This window comes from Aotus nancymaae, unplaced genomic scaffold (genome assembly GCF_030222135.1).
Source record: "Aotus nancymaae isolate 86718 unplaced genomic scaffold, 86718_ANA_hifiasm-v0.15.2.pri h1tg000089l, whole genome shotgun sequence".
In the NCBI taxonomy this organism is placed as follows: Eukaryota; Metazoa; Chordata; class Mammalia; order Primates; family Aotidae; genus Aotus; species Aotus nancymaae.
This window is the reverse complement of record NW_026988504.1, coordinates 4,163,466-4,182,998: the sequence shown is the minus strand read 5'-3', so window position 1 is coordinate 4,182,998 and position 19,533 is coordinate 4,163,466. Positions and strand designations below refer to the sequence as shown.

Sequence of the window (19,533 nt, the reverse complement as noted above, 5' to 3'; positions counted from 1 at the left end):
CGCGACCTTGCAGAGGGACGGCGCTGCTAAACTGGGGAAAACAGCAGAGTCACAGAGGACGATATAAATCCATCTGACCACACTGAATTGTAACATACTGTTACTATGAGAAACGTTGAAGGAGTTCAAAGACAAGCAGCACACATATTCGCTCCATTTAAAGACAGCAAAGGCAAAATATGAGCATCTGGACCAAGCAACAGACCCCTACACACCAGGAAGAAAAGAGCATCATTGGCCGGGCGCGGTGGCTCACGCCTGCAATCCCAGCACTTTGGGAGGCCGAGGTAGGCGGATCACCTGAAGTCGGGAGTTTGAGACCAGCCTGACTAACATGGTGAAACCCCGTTTCTACTAAATATACAAAATTAGCTGGGTGTGGTGGTGCATGCCTATGATCCCAGCTACTCAGGAGGCTGAGGCAGAAGAATTGCTTGAATCCAGGAGGTGGAGGTTGCAGTGAGCCGAGATCGTGCCATTGCACTCCAGCCTGAAAGACAAGAGCGAAACTTCGTCTCAAAAAAAAAAAAAGGATGATTGAAATGAACAAAGGGCTTAATGGGACTGTCACAGAAGATGTAACACGGGTCCAAGGGGCTAACTGACCTTACAAGCTGTGCAGCTTGAAGTTCTTTTGTGTGTGTCTCAAGTTGGTTTTTTTTTTTTTTGAAAACAGGGTCTCGCTCTGTCACCCAGGCTGGAGTGCAGTGGTGGCATCTCAGCTCACTGCAGCCTTGACCTCCTGGGCTCAAGCAAGCTTCCCACTTAAGTCTTGGGAGTAGCTGGGACTACAGGCATATGCCACCATACCTGGCTAATTTTTTGTATTTTTCTGTAGAGACGGGGTTTTGCCACGTTGCCCAGGCTGGTCTTGAACTCCTGGGCTCAAGTGATTCATACATGCTGGCCTCCTACAGTGCTGGGATTACAGGAGTGAGCTCCCATGCCAGCTGGTTCAGATTTTTTTAAGAGACAGGCCCTCGCTTTGTCACCCAGGCTGGAGTGCAGTGATGCCCTTATAGCTCACTGCAGCCTCACTCCTGGCTCAAGCTGTCCTCTTGCCTCAGCCTCCAGAGTAGCTGGGAATCCAGGTGTGTGCCACAGTGCCTGGCTAATTTTCTTTAGAGATGTGAGTGTCTCCCGAGTAGCTGGGACTACAGGCGCACACCGCCAAGCCAGGATAATTTTTTGTATTTTTTGGAGAGATGGGGTTTCTCCATATTGCCGAGGCTGCTTTCCAAGTCCTGAGCTCAAGCGATCCTCCCGCCTTGGCCTCCCAAAGTGCTGGAATTTTACAGGCGTGAGCTGCCACGTCCAGGCTTGAAAGTTTCACATGTGCTTCTTGCTTTTCCTCCAGCTGGTCTGAGACGTGCATCTGAATGAAGACACAGAGAGGTCTATTGCAGAAGGAATGCAATGAGAATGAGCAAGGTAAGAAGACTTTGAATAACAAAAAAAGATACCAGCCTTGCAAGCAGGCTGCAGTTTTGAGAGGTTTGTCTAAATTCCAGGATTCACCCCACTCATCTTAGTTAGATAGAGCTACTGCAAAAAACACCAAGATAGTGTCAGCTTAAATAAGACAGAAGGGTATTTACAGAAGGGTATTTCTCTCATTTAAGAGTCTGGGCTGGCCGGGTGTGGTAGCTCAGGCGGGGAGGCTGAGGTGGGCAGATCACCTGAGGTCTGGAGTTTGAGATCAGCCTGGCCAATATGGTGAAACCCTGTCTCCACTAAAAATACAAAAAAATTAGTCAGGCATGGTGGTAGGTGCCTGTAGTCCCAGCTACTTGGGAGGCTGAGGCAGGACAATCACTTGAACCCAGGAGCTGGAGGTTGCAGTGAGCCTAGATCATGCCACTGTGTTCCAGTGTCGTCCACTGGACGACAGAGTGAGACGCTGTCTCAAATAATAATAATAATAATAATAAAGTCTGGACATAAGCAGTCCAGGGCAACACTGGTTTTGCTGTTGGGGACCTAGGCCCCTCCTACCCCTTCCACAAGTGGCTTCCATCTCATGGTCTCAGATGGCTGCCACAGTTCCTGCCATCACATCCTTGTCCCTCGCTGGCGACCAGCAGAAGTGAGGAAGGAGAAGTGGAAGGAAAGGATCTGCCTCCTTTTTTTGCAGGCACAAGCGCAATTGCACGTATCACTTTGTTTCTTGTTTCATACATCAGAACTTTCTCATAAGTAAGTATACACGGAAGGTGTAAGTGCTGCCGCTGGGGAATGCTGCCTTTATCTGGGCTACCGTGTAGTCAGCAAAAGTGTGGGGCTTCCGTTCCTTAAGTGTGGGGAGGAAGGAATACTGGGGACAAGCAGCAGTTCCTGCCACATTCTTCAGTATCTCAGCAACCAAGTCCGGGGGTGGGGGGCAGGTGGTGTCCACTCACCTGGTTCTCATTTCTGGCTCCCTCAGGGGCCATGAGGGAGGAGGCAGAGGAAGGCAGAGCATGCAGGTGTGAGTCTAGATGCCCACTCTGGGCATGGCTGGGGGTGGTGCTGCAGCAAGGGCAGGCACTGCGGGGGGTGGGGCACCTGCAGTAGCAAGCTGACAGAACAGCACGGTCAGGCGGGGAGGCCCCAGGCTCAGCTGTCCCGAACCAGCCAGGCTTCCTGTACTGGTGTGTGCAGAGGCCAGGACAGCCGAGAGCCTGCAGCGAGGTGTCAGAGGGGCCCCCATGACAGGACAGGGTGGCTCTCCCGAGGCTGTAGTGCAGATTCACAGGTAGGAATGCCAGACTGAGCAAATGCACAGGCAGCGTCCCAGTTCAGTTTGAACTTTAGATAAATATGCAATACTTTTTAGTATACGCTTGTCCTATGTCCCGGGTGTCATTTATTTGGAGTTCAGATTTAACTGGTTGCTCTGTATTTTACCTGGAAACCCTAGAAGGTTAGGGTTTTAGAGGGCCCACTCAGGCCTCAACTGGGTCCAGAGCCCCGGCGTGAGTCAATGTGAGCTCAAGGGCAGACATGGCCCCTCCAGGCTTGGCCTGACCCCCAGAGAGACCAGGAGCCACAGGGGCTAACAAGAGGCCGCAAGATCTGAGTCCTGTCTGTCCTCAGGGGCGTGTGGGCGACTTCCACCTTCCTGCTCTTCTAGACCAGGTGCCTACTCTTTGGAAAGGAGAGACGAGAAGGGAGGTTTGGGCATATTTTTTTTCCCAGAGACTAAGCATTACCCAAGCGCTGTTCAAAGTATCCCTTAGAACTGTGTTCTAACCTGGGCAGGATGAAAGTTTATCGATTTTTATTGCTAAGCCACAGGTGAGGGCTTGGGAATACCTGGGTAGACGCACACCAAATCAAGACTGACTACGTCCGGTGCACTCCTGAACACGGCAGGAGTGAGCCTGGTGATCCACTGCCCTCGCCCACTGCAAGGGCTGAAGCCCCAGAGAGAAGGCCTCTGCCATCTCTGTCGTCCCCACGGGTCAGCGTGTCCCCTGGCCTGTCCTTCCTGCCTAACTGGCTGGCCTGCACCATGGCCCATATTCAACAACCTTAGTCATAGTTCCCACCCTTGGCGTTTATGGAAGTTTGGAGCCTCGTAAAGTTCAAAGTCTGCAACAATAAGAAAGGCCCAGTCAGCTTGGCTCGGGCAGCAGCTGCAGCCCAGCACTGGAAGCTCCTCATTGCGGAAGGGCGTTGGGTCCTGGAGGGAGGAGAGCCTTGGCCTGCCCTGTGGGGCCCAGCCTTGGATTCTAGCTTCCAGGCCTCTGTTTTATCATGTTTCCTGTGAACTCCTTCTGTGCCTAAGATGCTGGGCAGTGCCACGCTTGCAGAGGCGCCTCTCCAGGCCCTGCACACTTAGGGGCAGAGCAACTACTGCTGTTGAACACGGGTTTGGGGCTGTGGAAAGAAACCTGTGTTTCACTGGAAAACTATGCATCCTACATAGGGCACCAGCTCCCGCGTGGTCAGATATTAACTTTCATCATCTTTTTTTTTTTCTTTTTGAGACAGTCTCTCTCTGTCGCCCAGGCTGGAGTGAAGTGGCACAGTCTTGGCTCACTGCAGCTTCTGCCTCCCAGGTTCCAGTGATTCTCTGGCCTCAGCCTCCCGAGTTGCTGAGATTACAGGCATGCACCACCACACTCGGCTAATTTTTGTATTTTTAGTAGAGACAAGGTTTCACCATGTTGGCCAGGCTGGTCTCAAACTCCTGACTTCAGGTGATCCGCCCAGCTCGGCCTCCCAAAGTGCTGGGATTACAGGCGTGAGCCACCGCGCCCGGCCGCATAGTCTTTTTTTCTTACAGCTCTTTGTAGGCTGTGAGGATCTGAGGGACGTGCACATTGTCTTGTGCAGTAGGGGTGCCACAACCTCCCCTGTTCCCACCTCTACGCCCAGCCCGTGGAAAGACCCCTTCTGCCTGCTCCCACATCCATTTCCGGGCTCCACCTCCAACAGGAGCCTCTCTTGGGAGTCCCCTTCGCACCGGGTATACATTAAATAATAACACTGGTCTGGTTCCTTGGTTGATTAACGAGTGGAATAAAATCTTTTAACACGTGTTGATATTTATATTGTAAAGAGAATCAGAATTTTACCTTTTTCTGATTTTTCATTTTTTGGGAGGGAGGACGGAGTCTCGCTCCGTCGCTCAGGCTGTAGTGCAGTGGCGCGATCTCGGCTCACTGCAACCTCCGCCTCCCAGGTTCAAGTGATTCTCCTGTCCCGGCCTCCCAAGTAGCTGGGATTACAAGCGCCGGCCACCACGCCCGGCTCCCAGTGTGCTCAGATCACAGGCGAGAGCCACCGCGCCTGGCCTGAAAATTACCTTTTAATAGGGATTAGCTGGATGAGTTAGTCTCATTTCTACCATTTGGTGACTTTGTGTCCTTTGAGAGATTGCTTAATCTCTCTGGGATAAACCTCAATTTGTTTGAAAAACGAGGCTGGTGAGGCTCGAGAGAGAACTCGCAGATTGGGGCCTTCCGAAGTATTCTAGAGCCCTCTGGAACCCTGGACTCATACCCAAAGATGGGCAACAACAACGACGACGAACCCTGGGCTCGAACTCGCCCAGACCACGTCCCTCAGCCCCGCCCCGCCCCCGCCCGGCCCCGCCCCGTCCTCGGCCCCGCCCAGCCCCCGCCCCCTCCCCCGCCCGGCCCCGCCCCGTCCTCGGCCCCGCCCAGCCCCCGCCCCGCCCCGCCCCGTCCTCGGCCCGCCCCCGGGCTGTCTCCGCTACAAAGTCCCCGCCGCGGGGCCCGGTGGCCCGGAGTCCCTTCCTAGCGCTGCGTGAGCGCTGAGTACTTGCCATTGGCCGAGCGCGGAGCAGGGGCTGGTCTGGGCCTGCGATTGGCTCTCGGGCCGGGCGACGCGCCACCCGCGCGGACGGTGTCATGGAGGCCGCGGCGGTGGCGGTGACCCGGTCGGCTGCGCGGCGGCGGCGGCGGGAGCGGGAGCGGCAGGGGCCGGCGGCCGCGGAGGCGGGGACGCGGGAGGAGGAACAGGAGCCGCGGCGGCGGCGGCGGCCGGGGAGGAGGTGGGACTGCGGGGCGCGGGTGAACCCCCGATCTGCGGGGCCTGAGGTTCCCCCGCACGGGCGCGCCGAGGGGCGGGGGGCCGGCGCCGGTGTCCGCGCCGAGCACAGCAGGGGTCAGCGGGTGGCAGCGCCCCTCCGCCCCGGTTCTTCCCGCCGTCCCTGCGCCACTGCCGGGCAACCGCCTCCGGGCCCCGTTCCTGACCCCCAGAAATGCAAACCCGAGTGGCCGTGGGGCCCGGCGGGGATCCCGGCGCCCCGGCCAGACCCCTGCCTCCCACGCCGCCAGTCTGTGCGGAAGATGCCGGCGGCGGTGCTCGTGGCTCAGTGGATGCCGGCTGGTGGAAGGGGTGGCCTTCTGCACGGGTGACGTTAGAACTGGGTCTTTGGGGAGGAGGAAGCCTTCAGCAGGTGGAGAATGGGAGTAGGGTATCCAGCTGGGGGGAACGGAATGGGCCAAGGCACAGAGACGGAAAGGGACGAACGTGCCCCTCTGGGCCAGGCTTCCTTCCTTTCTGGGACATCTGCCCGCCCAGTAAACCTCCCCTCAGTAGGTTGCGGGGGCGGGGCGGGGAGAGGGGAAGTTCGGAGCACAGATTTGGCTTCTGGAAACTGCAGCCGGAGCTTTGTTAAACCCAAAGCAATGAGACTGCTGGCATTTCAGCCTCGTGATGGCGGGATGGGGGCTGGCGGGAAAGGTATTTTTGGACAGGAGGAATGTGGAGATGGCTGTTTCCCTCCTAGTGGAGGAATGACAGGTGACCAAGGTGACCTCATGTGGGTGAGGATTGCTCTGAGAAGGCCCGCGAGGGGGCGGCTGAAGGATAATAAGGACAAGGGAGGGGGCTTGGGAAAAGGAAGGTGGAGAGGAACACCTTCTGTGGCATCTCTGCTTGAATCTGCCCCCACCCCTGCAGTCCTCAGGGCCTCTCAGTGCCATTCTGGAGGCCCCGGGTCAGCGTTTGGTGGTGGCAGAACCTACTGAGGACTCTTGGCCACAGGCCTCTGAATGGCAGTGGAGTGTAGACAGATGACAGCTCAGTGAACAAAGAAGTGGCCTTGGGCAATAGTCACTGCAGTGTCTTTCTGATCTTAAGATAATTACAATTTTTTAGGCCAGGCGTGGTAGCTCATGCCTGTAATCCCAGCACTTGGGAGGCTGAGGTGGGTGGATCACTTGAGTTCCGGATTTTGAGAGCAGCCTGGCCAACATGATGAAACCCCGTCTCTACTAAAAAGACAAAATTAGTCAGGCGTGGTGGCAGACACCTGTAATTCCAACTACTCCGGAGGCTGAGGCAGGAGACTCACTTGAACCTGGGAAGTGGAGGTTGCAGTGAGCTGAGATCGCGCCACTGCACTCCAGCCTGGCGCCTGGCAACAGAACGAGACTCTGTCTCAAAACAAACAAACAAACAAAAAATAATAAAAAATAAAAATAAAAATAAAATAAAATTTTAACAGGAAGTAGTTTGAGATGTATTCAGGGGCGTTCCATGTTAATGTGCTAAAGGAAGGCTTTCCATGTTAAAGGTGCTAAGGGAAGCATGGCCTATGTAGAAAGCCTGGCCCCTGCTGTCTTACGACCTGAAACTTTCTGTACTTTGGGTATTTGGATATTGCCCTTTGGCCATAAGCAAATCCTGGGGACCCTGTGAAGTGTATACGTCTGGCCTTTGGAGTGTGATATTTGGGTGGCTGCTTTAGAGGGTAAAGTTTATTCTATTTATTATTTTTGAAACAGTCTCGCTCTATCACCCAAGTTGGAGTGCAGTGGCGCAATCTTGGCTCACTGCAACCTTCGCCTCCCGGGTTCAGGCGATTCTCCTGCCTCGGCCTCCCAAGGTGCTGGGATTACAGGCGTGTGCCATCATGCCTGACTAATTTTTGTATTTTTGGTAGAGACAGGGTTTTGCCATGTTGGCCAGGCTGGTCTTGAAGTCCTGACCTCAGGTGAGCCACCCACCTTGGCCTCCCACGGTGTTGGGATTACAGGCGTGAGCCACTGCGTCTGGCCTAGGGTAAGGTTTATTCTTGGCAGTAATCATTGCCATGTGTCCATGCAGAAGCCAAGCTCTGGTTGTTAATACAGGCGACCTCAGGACTGTCACACGCTACTTCATTGCTTTATAAAATGTTTCTATAGTTAATATTAAAAATGTAAGCCAGATAATCTCTCTCCCTCCATATTTAGGTGAAACTCGTCCGTTTGCTTCTATTTTTAAAAAAATGTATAAATGTACAACTCCTTCTTTGCTTAGAATCAAAGATGATGAAGAAGAGACAGTTTTTCGAGAAGTGGTCAGGTTTTCCTCGGACCCACTGCCAGGTGAGGAGACGGAGGCTCTGAATACTGACTCCACTTTCATGCCTGGGGCTTCGGGGCAGGTCAGCCCCCACCCCCTCTCATGTTCCTTCTCTGTTATTATCAAAGCGTTTCCATTAATCCTATAATAATTTCCATTCATTCCTCGATGTTTCTGTCCTCGGACCAGTTAGATATTATGACAAGGACACCACTAAACCTATCAGCTTTTACTTGTCTTCGCTGGAGGAGCTCTTGGCATGGACGCCCCACATGGAGGATGGCTTTAACGTGGCCCTGGAGCCCCTGGCGTGTCGCCAGCCCCCTCTGAGCAGCCAGAGGCCCCGGACTTTGTTGTGCCATGACATGATGGGCGGGTACCTGGATGACAGGTGAGGACCTGGCCTCACATTGATTGTTTTCCTTTGCTGGGGTGGGGGCTGGAGGGGTGGGAGAGAGTGCCATGTGTAGAAAGAGCACTGGGCGGGGAGTCAGGAGATGGGCATTGGAGGGACCGTACTGAGAGGAAGGCAGCCCTCAGCGTTCATCTGTAAAAGGGAAGATCGGGGCAGGAGTGGTGGCTCACGCCTGTAATCCCAGCACTTTGGAAGATCAAGGCAGGTGGATCACCTGAGTTCAGGAGTTTGAGACCAGCCTGGCCAACATGACGAAACCCTGCCTCTACTAAAAATACAAAAATTAGCCAGGCACGGTGGCAGGTGCCTGTAATCCAGCTACCCAGGAGGCTAATGCAGAAGAATTGCTTGAACCATGAGGCAGAGGTTTCAGCGAGCTGAGATTGAGTCACTGCACTCCAGCCTGGGCATCAGAGTGAGACTCTGTCTCAAAAAAAAAAAAAAAGGCAGGGGGGGGAAGACTGGCTTAGGCAATATCTTATGTCCCTTTTGACTCCCTGAAGCTTTCAGTCTGGTAGATTGGAGGGGGCACAGCAGGCAGGGGGTCCCCTTCAGCTGCCGGCCCCCACCCTCAAATCCTCACCGGTGTTCGTCTCTGCTTAAGCTCCGATCCTGTTCTGGGTCGCTGGGCTCTGGCTTTGATGCACAGAGATGTCACACGCCCCACCCACCCCAGCTGCAGATGTCCCATCCAAAGTTACCAAGGACTCCATGTGGCACTTTTACATGTCCATAAAACAATCTTGGACCCTGTGATTGACGGGAAGGCTTGAGTCACAGCCAGTCATCAAGGTAGAGACAGAGACAGGTGATGAGACCTTGGGCACAGCTCACCCCGCTGTCAGCCCCAACCTTTGAATTCCAGGAGACTGTGTCCTGAGGGACTGCCTGCCCTCCGCATAGAAGGGGAAAGCAGAGACCGGGCTTTGACGTGAGCCTTCCTGCTTCCCTTCCCTTCCCTTTGTTCATCTGCTCATAGTGAGTGGCGATGCTCCATCCATCAGATTCGATGGCAAATGCCCAATGTCCCGGTGAGAGCGCTTCACCTGCGGCTGCAGGAATGGCAGCTGACTCCTGCCTCTCTCCCTGGCTGCACCGTGCCTGGACATGGCGGGCTTCCGGGAGAAACCTTTGGGGACCCCCTGTGGTCTCTGTGTCCTTATTCTGTTTCCTGGGACCCGACTCTATTTTTTTTTTCTATCTTTTTTGAGACAGGGTGTTACTCTGTCACCCAGGCTGGAGTGCAGTGGTGCGATCTGGGCTCACTGCAGCCTTGACCTCCTGGGCTCAAGTGGTTCTCCCACTTCAGCCTCCCAAGTAGCTGGGACTACAGGTGCGCGCCACCACACCTGGCAAATTTTTTCACTTTGGGGGAGAGATGGTTTTACCATGTTGCCCAGGCTGGTCTTAAACCCCTGGGCTCAAGTGATCCGCCCACCTTGGCCTCCCAAAGTGCTGGGAATAGAGGCCTGAGCCGCCACGGCCGGCCCCATGCTGTTTCTTTCCCCAGGTTCATTCAGGGCTCGGCGGCACAGACTCCCTATGCCTTCTACCACTGGCAGTGCGTCGACATCTTTGTGTACTTCAGCCACCACGCAGTCACCATCCCCCCGGTGGGCTGGACCAACGCTGCCCACAGGCAGGGGGTCTGTGTGCTGGGTAAGAGCCAGGCACTCACCTCCGTCTCAGCCAGACGCAGCTCACCGGCCGGGGGACCCCGTGATTAGGAGGCTCGGGCTTTGCCTGCTTCTCAGTGCGCAGAGCCCCTCGCTGAGGGCCGCCTCGGTCGGTCAGGACAGGCATCTACAGGTTTTTTCTGGAAAGGACCAGATAGTATTTTCAGCATTTCAGACCATTGGGTCACTGTAGTGATTATTGGAGTGACAGCAGTTAAACAAATAGGCGAGGCCGTGTCCAATAAAATTACATTTACACACATGGGTGGTAGCAGGCATGGGCCCCAGGGCCACGGTTTGCCGACTCCTGGGGTCAGAACAGTGCCGCTCAGGCTGTAGCCTCCATCCCCATCGTGTATGGGCTTCCGTCGCCAGGACTGCTGGTCCCTGCTGGCACAGTGTCTGATTCACTAGCTATATGGGGGTTTGAATGTCTACCAAGTGCTCAGGGGACACTGAGGCTGCTGGTTCGGGAACCTCGCTTTGAAAACGGGTTGAGGGAAAGCGATTCCCGCGGCCGACCTTGTTTCTCTGCTGTCCTCACAGGGACGTTCATCACGGAGTGGAATGAAGGGGCAAGGCTCTGTGAAGCCTTTCTGGCCGGGGACGAGCGCTCATACCAGGCAGTGGCCAACCAGCTAGTCCAGATCGCTCAGTTTTTTCGTTTCGATGGCTGGCTGATCAACGTTGAGAACCCCCTGAGTGTGAGCGCCTGGCCCTCGCCCACCTCCACCTCTTTCCTTCCTCGGCCTTACCTCACCCCACACCTGGGCTGCAGGTGGCGGCAGCGCCGATTCTGAAATCTTAGTTACTCGCAGCGAGACGGAATCTCCTCCGACCTCCTGACTCCTGGGCTGGCTGGCCTTTCCTGCTCCTCCTCTGTGCGCTGCTGGGGCTGGGTGTGTAGCTTCCTTCTCTGGGCTCCCTCCCTTTCCCTGACTTCTGCGTTCCTGTCCTTCCTGCCGCAATAAGAAAGGACAGTCGTCTGTTTGGCTGGACTCCACGTTCGAGGCCGTGGCGGGGAGGGCCTTTCAGGACTGCAGCTTCTCCTGTGGATCCGTCTGCTCTGGGCCCCCGTCTGTCCGGCGCCAGATACTTCTCAAGATAGACGCATCTGGGGCTCACTGACGCTCTCACCTCCTTCCTCTCTTTCAGCTGGCCGCCATGGGGAACATGCCTCCTTTCCTGCGGTACCTGACCACGCAGCTGCACCGGCAGGTCCCGGGGGGCCTGGTGCTGTGGTATGACAGTGTGGTGCAGAGCGGGCAGCTCAAATGGCAGAATGAACTCAACCAGCAGAACAGGCGAGCCTGCAGACGGGGCTCTGAGGGGCGGTGCCTCGAGGGGCGGGTGCCACGTGCCATGAGGGGCGGGCGCAGTCTCCCGCACGGAGGCAGCACATATATGACTGCATTGGGTAAAAACACAGAGAAGGCAAAGAGTTCTCTTAACATTCTGAGCCTCAGCAGACGCCATGGGTGCTGGGCGAGGGTTTCAGGTCACCATCTGGGGCTGCTCCCTGCCCTTGGGGACCAGGCTGTGTCTTAGGTCCTGGAGGCAGCTCCCAGCCTGTGAATTGCAGGTGCCTCTGGGCTCTAAGAGGGGGAAGGCTGAGACTGTGTGGGGTGGGGTGGTGGCCCCGTCCCTCTGGGCCTCACAGCAGGTCCTTCTTCCTCAGGGTCTTCTTTGATTCCTGTGACGGCTTCTTCACCAACTATAACTGGCAGGAGGAGCACCTGGAGCGGATGCTGGGGCAGGCGGGGGAGCGCCGGGCCGATGTGTACGTGGGCGTGGATGTGTTCGCTCGGGGGAACGTGGTTGGAGGCCGATTCGACACAGACAAGGTGGGCAGTCCCCTTCGCCCAAGGCCATGGCCCAGTGCCTCCCCTAGGACCTCATTTCCTCATGGACCTTCCATTCCTGTCCGCATCTCAAAGGAACGACAGCAGCTGTTCTTTCCGGAGCAGGGACCCTGTGGCATTAAGAAACAGGGTGTCCTGTTTGGCCAAGCTGTGTCCCCACTGAAACCCCTTCCCAGCCATTTCTACAGTTGGCTAGTGTGTTTTTGCATGGGTCTTACTGGACAGAGGCGCCCTGTGCCCTGCCGCCTGGTCTTCATGGGCCTAAGCCTCCTGTCGCCGCTGCAATCCTTGACCTCCCCTCCAGGGAAGCCTGGGCAGTCTCGGAGGGGCCTGCTGCACCTCTCACGAGGCTCAGGGGTGAGGACGGGGGAAGTGCCCAGGGCTTGGGGGGTGGCAGGTGTCACGACGAGGGAGCATTTTCTGGCAAGGCAGGTCACGCCAGCATGGAGGAAGGAGTGGGGCCGGGCTGGTGCCCCTGGTGTGGGATGCGCAGGGCTCTGCCTGCCTCTGGCTTGTCAGTCCTGCCCCTTCCCAGAGCCCCAGGGATATTGTCAGCCATTAATTTAGCTTCAGATGAGTAAATTAATCCAGTAACGGGAGAGCCTCTTTGCTGCCCGTGATTCTGATAATCAAATGAGAGGTGTGCCAGAGGGCGAGGGGATTGTGGCCACAGCCAGTTAGCTCCTCCTGCCCATGCAGCAGCGCCGACCGCCTGGCCGCCTCTCCCACCCCCTCTTCTGGCCGGCTTGTGGAATGACGGGGGTGACGCCCTGCAGCCCCCACGTGCAATTAGGAGGGAGGGGTTGGACAGCTTCCCCCTCCCGTTTCCCAGCTGCCCTGAAAGCCCCTACCCCTGTCACTGGCGTCCAGGAGCCTGTCTGGGCTCTGTGGTTCTGACGTGCCTGGGGTCTCCCTGACGTCTGTCTCCTCAGTCGTTGGAGCTGATTCGGAAGCATGGCTTCTCCGTGGCTCTGTTTGCTCCTGGCTGGGTGTACGAGTGTCTGGAGAAGGAGCATTTCTTCCAGAACCAGGACAAGTGAGTCCTGCCATCCTGGGTGCTTAGTGCAGGCTGATGGGTGGGAAGGGTCCCTGGTTTCTCTGATAAGACATGTTCGTGCCCTTTAGTGACCCTCCCTGGGGGAGTGGTTAAAGGAGGATGAAGGGAGAAGAAACCAGCCACCCTGGCTGCTTCCAGGTAGGGACCAAACCCGGCGACCGCTTCCTGCAGACGTGTGTTTCCAACATCTCCGTAGCCGGGGAGGCTGCAGTCCTCCCAGAAGTCCTGTCTCGGAGGGTGCAGGAGAGTTCGAGGGACACTGGGAGGCTCCCTCCGTTCCTCAGGACCGGGCTGTTGCCCCCATGTCTCTGGCAGGTTCTGGGGCCGGCTGGAGCGTTATCTGCCCACACATAGTATCTGCTCCTTGCCTTTCGTCACATCCTTCTGCCTGGGCATGGGTGCACGGAGGGTCTGCTACGGCCAGGTGGGTGGACGCCTTCCATCGTGTCTGTCTTCTGGCCTCAGCTGGGACAAGTGGGAGGAGCCTGGGGCTTGCTCGAAGGCTTGGTGGTGGTTTGCCCCTCCCTGCTGCTCCGGGCACATCTGCTCTGTTGGCCTCTGCTGAGTGCCCCCGTTCTGCCCTTTTCTTCAGGAGGAGACGGTGGGGCCCTGGTACCATCTGAGTGCCCAGGAGATGCAGCCCTTGTTTGGAGAACACAGGCTGGGAGGGGATGGCCGGGGCTGGGTGAGGACGCACTGCTGCCTAGAGGACGCCTGGCACGGGGGCAGCTCCCTGCTCATCCGGGGTGTGATCCCGTCAGAGGCTGGAAATGTGGCTGTGAGGTGGGTGAGTGACGGGGGACGTGTGGGCCCATCAGCTTCTCCCGTCACGTGGTGGCTGTGGAACTGGGCGGATGGGGCAGTGGAGGCCAGAACGAGGACAGAGGACAGACCCAGATTGGTTTTTTAAAATTGTGGTCAAAAGTGCATTCACATGAAATGTACCACGTTCACCATGTTGAAGTGAACGGTTGGGAGTGTGGACTCTGCGTGTTGCTGTGCGACAGATCCCTAGAGCTGTGTCACCTCGTAGGACTGGACTCTCCCCGTTGCTCATTAGCCCCCCATCCTCCCCCAGCCCCTCAAAGCCACCCTTCACTCTGCATCTGTGAGTTTGGATACTTTAGATGCCCCATATAAGGGAATCATACAGTATTTCAGAATAGAGATGTTTCAGCCCACAAAAGAATCTGGCCTTGGGGAGGGCTTGTCCCTGGCCACGGACAGGACCACTCTGTGGGTGTTTGCTGCTCAGGCGCCTCATTCCCAAGGGAGGGGCTGGCGGGCGTGATTTGGAGCTGGCTTCTATTTGTCAATGATTTCTCTGTGGCACTTAGCACAGGATCTTTCTCCCCCAGGTTATTCTCCCTGCAGGTCCCCGTGCCCCCCAAAATTTTTCTGTCCATGGTATACAAGCTTGAAGGGCCTACGGACGTCACGGTTGCTTTGGAGCTGACCACGGGGGATGCTGGCAGCTGTGACATCAGTGGTATCTCAGTGTTGAATGGTGAGGCGATGGGGGCCCAGGCCTGCCTCTGCCCGGGGAGAGCTCAGGGGACAGAGGTGTGGAAAGGCTCGTGGAGTGTGGGGAGGAGCTGGTGTGAACAGTGGAGGGTAAACCCTGCCTTTGCTAGAGTCAGGGCAGCTGTGGTCAAGGCCTGGACACTTCTCGGCCGCAACCTCTGCCCTGTGGCCTCGCTGGGCCGCTGAGGCATCTATGCAGGGTAGACAGTGGCTCCTCCTGGAGACCTGAGCGGCACACAGGCTGGCTGCTGGCCGCGGCGTGGAGAGGGGCGAGGAGATGGGGTGGGGAGACAGCAGGCTGGAGGAAGCCAGGACGGGTGAGAGTGTGGCTGACCGTTTGCCGAGCTCCTCTGGAGCTGTGCCTGGTCGCTTCTCAGTACTTGCGAGCATCTGGCGTCATGGGGGGTCTTCTCTGGACTCCAGGGGCTCCCTTGGTGGTCCCTCCCAGCGCCTTTTCCTTTGAGATTCTCCTTTTTCAAGTCCCGTGTCTCCTTCTCCAGCAGAAACAAGCTCAAGACACAGCCTCCGACCCCTCCGGGTACCTCCCACCAAGCTGGCCAGATGGGTGGGCCGCTGCGGCCGGCAGCTGAGCGGGGGCTGGGTCCAGCAGTAAGTCCCCCTCCTTCACTCAAGTCTCTGTTGGAAATCCCAGAGCTGGAGGGATGGAGGGGCCCTGGGCTGGCCCCTGGGCCAGCTCTGAGACAGCTCTGAGACATAAGCCCAGGACAGCTGCTGGGAGCCCTGCTGTCGGCCCAGGGTCCCCACTGCCCCTGGCATGGATCTCCGTTCTGCTGTGGCTTGGGGCCTCTGGACCGGCTCACCCTGGAGCACTGGGCTGAGCCCGGCCTGTGATCAGCCCTTTGGCCCCTCCAGCTGCTACGAGGTGAGCCTGCGTGGGTGCCTCTTGCTGGACCTCTTCGTTTGCTTCACACGGCCGCCGGGTAGCCGGGAGGAGGAGAGCTTCACCTGTCGCCTTGGAGAGATCCAGGTGACACTTCCCAGAGGGGCTCGGGCTGGACTGGCCGTTTGTCCAGCTGGAGTGGGGGTGGAGGCTGTCCTAGGCTGTTCCCTTCTCGGGTTCAGTGGGGAACTGCGGTGGGGGAGTCAGGGAAGGGAAGTCTGTGGGTGGGGGCGCCCTCTCCCAGCCCCCTGGCTTCCAGCCATGCCAAGCCTTTTCTCCTGCCAGGTGGTGGACGCTGCCAGCCTGCTGGCCCCACTGCCCCAGGTACAGGCCGTCACTGTCTCTCACGTCTGCTGGCAGCCCGCCGCCTCTGAGCGGGAGGGAACCCCTGCTCTGCTCCAGCTCAGCTGCATCCTGCACTGGTCCTTCCTCCTGCCGCAAGTCCGCTGCTTCCGGATCCACTGCTGCGGAGGGACCGGCGATGGGTCTCTGGGCGGGGAGCCGCGGAGGCCAGAGAGGCCCACGTTCCTGGGGTTGGCTTTTGCCACCCAGTACCGGATAGTGGACCTGCTGGTGGACGCTGCCGGGCCCGGCCAGGATCGTCGCATTGGGTTTCTGGTGGAGCCTGTCCCCAAGGAAGGGTTCCGGGTGCCTCAGGCCGAGTGGGGCCGGGCCTCTCTGCTCTACTCAGCCCCCGAGTGAGCAGATGCTAAGGCTTGGTGGTCTGGCCTTGGGCTGAGGCCTCTTCCTGGCTGTCTGGCCCCAGCCTGCGCTGGGCCTGCTAAGTGCTGGCAGTGGCGGCGAGACCCAGGTCCTGGGGCTGGGGCACAAGACCCCCGGGCTGAGTGCTGTGGCTTTTTGTCGGGGGCGGTGGGGGGGGGGGGCGTTGGTAACAGGAAACCAAGCGGTGAGATTGCAGCGTTGGTCACTGCGTCACTGTGAGGTGAGTGGCGGGCCCTGTTTCTGCCTAGCCCCTCCCCACGGTACATGGGTCCCACGTGAACATGAAAGGGGGGAGGATGTTTAGGACAGAAAATTCCATAAAGGGTATTTCCTAATAGGCTGCAAGATGCTGATGCTGAGAATGATTTTTTTTTCCTGCAGATGAAACTATGAGAAAGGTGCTTAGATGGTGGCAGGCAGGCTTTGGGGCAAGTGCGGATGAGGACGAGCTACAGGGGCTCCCAGGGTGGGGCTGCCTGCAGGTGTCAGGAGAGGATGCCCTGGAGACCCCTCCTCCTGGTGGGGAAGGCCCCTTTCCCCTGAGGAGTGGGCATTGTGGGCCAGCCCTGCTGCTGCGTGTTCCCCAGTGTTGGCAATTTACTGTGCTGCTGAGCGTGAGGTCATCTCTGCAGCGTTCTCACCAGCCCCTGGCCCTGCTGTGTCCCTTCCAGGCTGTGGGGGTGCAGGCAAGTGGCCCTAAGGCAGTCTGCACTGTGGCCCTGCCTCTGCCCAGCGAGAGGCCGTGGGCTCTGGACAAGCTGCCTTTAGGCTCAGGTCACTGGTCAGGCCAGGCCGGCAGCAGTATCTGCTCCCCACACCAGCCAAGCCCCCTCCCACATGCAGGAGCTGCAGGAGCCGTGGGGTCTTTTCCAGCTATTCCGTTCCTTCACCTCCTCCCTTCTCAGCCTCACCCAAGCACCAACCAGGGAGACCTCCAGGCTTACCCTTGAGCAAGAGGCAACACAGGTGCGTGGGGCGTGAGGGAGGCCGCGTCCTCACCGCAGGCCGGGTCCTCACCGCAGGCCTTCTTCTGTCCTTCCTGCTCTTCTCTAGCTGCCTCCTCCCCTCTGCCCAGGCCTCTGCTAGGCTGCCCAGGAGGCTTCCTGGTGTAGTCTTTAGGCCCCAAGGCCTTGGGTCATTCTGCAGCTGGTCTGGGTGGGATCTGTTGTGGTCCTTCCATGGAGTCAGTGGCCTGAAGTCCCTCGCTTTTGTGGGGGGGTCTCAGCCCCAGGCCACATAGGGCTGGCGGTGGGGGTCCCCTTGATGTTGGGCAGTGCTGAGGGCTGGGATGCCCTGTGACTCCAGCCAGAGCCCACACCTAAGGGCTGGCATCCCCGTCATTTTGCCCTGCAGTGAGGGCAGAGGCCACCAGGTGGCAGCCCAGTCACACCCGCTCCCGCGTGCGGAGGAGGAGGGCAAGGGTGGTGCCCAGCAGCCGCTCTGAGCTGGGGCCCCTTCCAGGGGCTGAAATCCGCCTCTTTCTCCATCTTCCCTGCCTGCCTGGGTACTCGTGCCAAGCAGAAGGCCCTGGGATTAAAGGTCTGGGCTTTTGTCTAATTTGGAACATTCTTCCATGTCTCACGTGTGGTCCCAGGAGAAGCATTTGCCAAGGATGTGGGGCAGGAGGGTCCCTCTGCTGACCCCCTGTGGCCTGGAACCGCTGGGCGCTGTCCTGGGTGGAGGGCAGGTGAACACGAGCTGACTCGACTCTTTTTTCAGCTGTGACGGTTCCTGGGAACGCTTTGAGCCTCTCTCTCCCATTTGGAACCAGGGGGATCTGGGGAGGAGCTCCTGGCCTCTCCGCGTCCTCTGCGGCGGTGGGGCGCAGCATGCATGCTGCCCTTCCTTCATGAAGTCTTTTAAGTGCTGGTTTCTCTGAATATTTTATGCAGAGGAGGGAAATTTATAATGGCAATTATTTTCTCACAGTCTGGTGAGCAAGCAATTAGGAGTAAGGGGGCTTAGCAGAGCGTGGCGTGTGGCAGAAACACCGCCCTGACTCCCCAGCCCCACCACCGTGCAAGGCTCACGTGCAGGAAAATTAACATGCTGGCGTGTAAGCCTTCATCCCTCTGCCGGGTGTAACTGCTCTGAAATAAATGATCCGACGCTGTGAAAAACACTGGAGTCCTGGTGTGATGGGCGAGGGCAGCACCAGCCCCGCCTCGGACGCTGGCTCCCTGTCCAGCTCCAGCCCCCGCCCAGCCCTAGGCTTCTGAGCTCCGGGTTCAGGTTCTGCCACTCACCTTCCCGTCCCGTCTTCAGCCGACCCTTTGCAGCTGTGCTCTAGCTCCTGTGGGTTTACCTTGAAGCAGCACGGCTCCTCATGGGCCTCAGCTCGGGCTAGACCGGGGTGCAGAACCAGCTGGGGCACCAGCCACGTGTGCCTCTGTGCCATGTCCCCCCACCCTCCAGGTCTGTCCTCTCTCTGGCATTGGATCGACCAAGCACAGCTGTGTGGTCACCAGGTCTAACCCTTCTGCCTCCTGGGGTTCATTTTTTCTTTTTTTGCTGGGGGAGGGACAGAGTCTTACTCTGCTGCCGAGGCAGGAGTGCAATGGCGCGCTCTTACCTCACTGCAGTCTCTGCCTCCCAGGTTCAAGCGATTCTCCTGCCTCAGCCTCCCGAGTAGCTGGGACTACAGGCATGCACCACCGCACCTGGCTAATTTTTTATTTTTAGTAGAGACAGGGTTTCACCATGTTGGCCAGGATGGTCCTGAACTGGCCTCAGGTGATCCGCCTGCCTCAGCCTCCCAAAGTGCTGGAATTACAGGCGTGAGCCACCACACCCAGCCTCCTGGGGTGCATTCTGCTCTGTGAGGTCACACTGTGCCCAGCGTGTGCTGTGACCAGGAAAGAAGGAACTGAGGCTGGCCTCGATCTGAGTCCGAAAGGCAGGCCAGGTAACACAAAGCTGCCATGAGCTGCCACCACCCAGCCTGTCCTGGGGCGGGATGCAGAGGACCCACATGGACTCAAGGACTGGGACTGGAAAGTCTCTTGCCTAGAAGGGCCTTCTGATGCCACTGCCACCTGGCTACAGACCAAGGCTGGGCTGCGTCCCGTCCTGGCCCCGATCCCACACCCTGGGCCGCTACACCCTCCACCCACCGGGCCCGGGAGCTGCCACAGCATACAGAGTTGTCCTGGTTTGAAGAAAGAAATCTTTATTAATAATCTTAATAATAATAATACTGTTAATTTGAATGGTCACACCTTGGAAGCATACAGAATGGTAAGAAAGGAAGCCCGGGGCTCGGCTGCAGTCCTGGGGATCTGGGCCGGGGGGTGAGCTGCTGCAGAAGGGTCCGGAACAGCAGAGGGACGGGGGCTCTGTACAGAGGACAAAGCCAGAGGCAGGGTGGCGGGCTATGTACAACGGGAATAGAAAAGGAGAATTCCATTTCGAGAGCTTCAGTAGCTGATGCTGAATAGAAAGTGAGGTGTATTTTTAAATTTTTGACATTTCATGAGACAGTGGAGCTGCGTCGGGAGCCTGGATTTTTTGCTGCTTGCCTACTCCAGTGCTCCCTACCTCGAGAGGGGCTCCTCCCTGCCACCTGCTCT

General features: G+C 57.6%; 1 protein-coding gene and 1 long non-coding RNA gene across 2 annotated transcripts; one reads left to right on the top strand and one right to left on the bottom strand.

Annotated features, from left to right (window-relative positions):
- Positions 1–5,360: 5,360 nt before the first annotated feature.
- ENGASE (endo-beta-N-acetylglucosaminidase) lies at positions 5,361–18,086 on the top strand. The gene is given in 17 exon segments (XM_064369731.1): positions 5,361–5,503; positions 7,762–7,829; positions 7,996–8,197; positions 9,732–9,880; positions 10,444–10,601; positions 11,053–11,201; positions 11,576–11,741; positions 12,360–12,424; positions 12,426–12,474; positions 12,477–12,542; positions 12,692–12,795; positions 13,132–13,240; positions 13,409–13,599; positions 14,175–14,323; positions 14,841–14,949; positions 15,214–15,328; positions 15,527–18,086. Coding segments are annotated over 17 exon segments (2,409 nt in total). The 3' UTR covers positions 15,944–18,086.
- On the bottom strand, positions 7,511–11,960 carry LOC135271718 (uncharacterized). The gene is made up of 2 exons (XR_010339856.1): positions 10,653–11,960; positions 7,511–10,037 (listed from the first exon to the last, which is right to left on the bottom strand). It is a non-coding gene; the product is annotated as an uncharacterized LOC135271718 (long non-coding RNA).
- Positions 18,087–19,533: the final 1,447 nt, after the last annotated feature.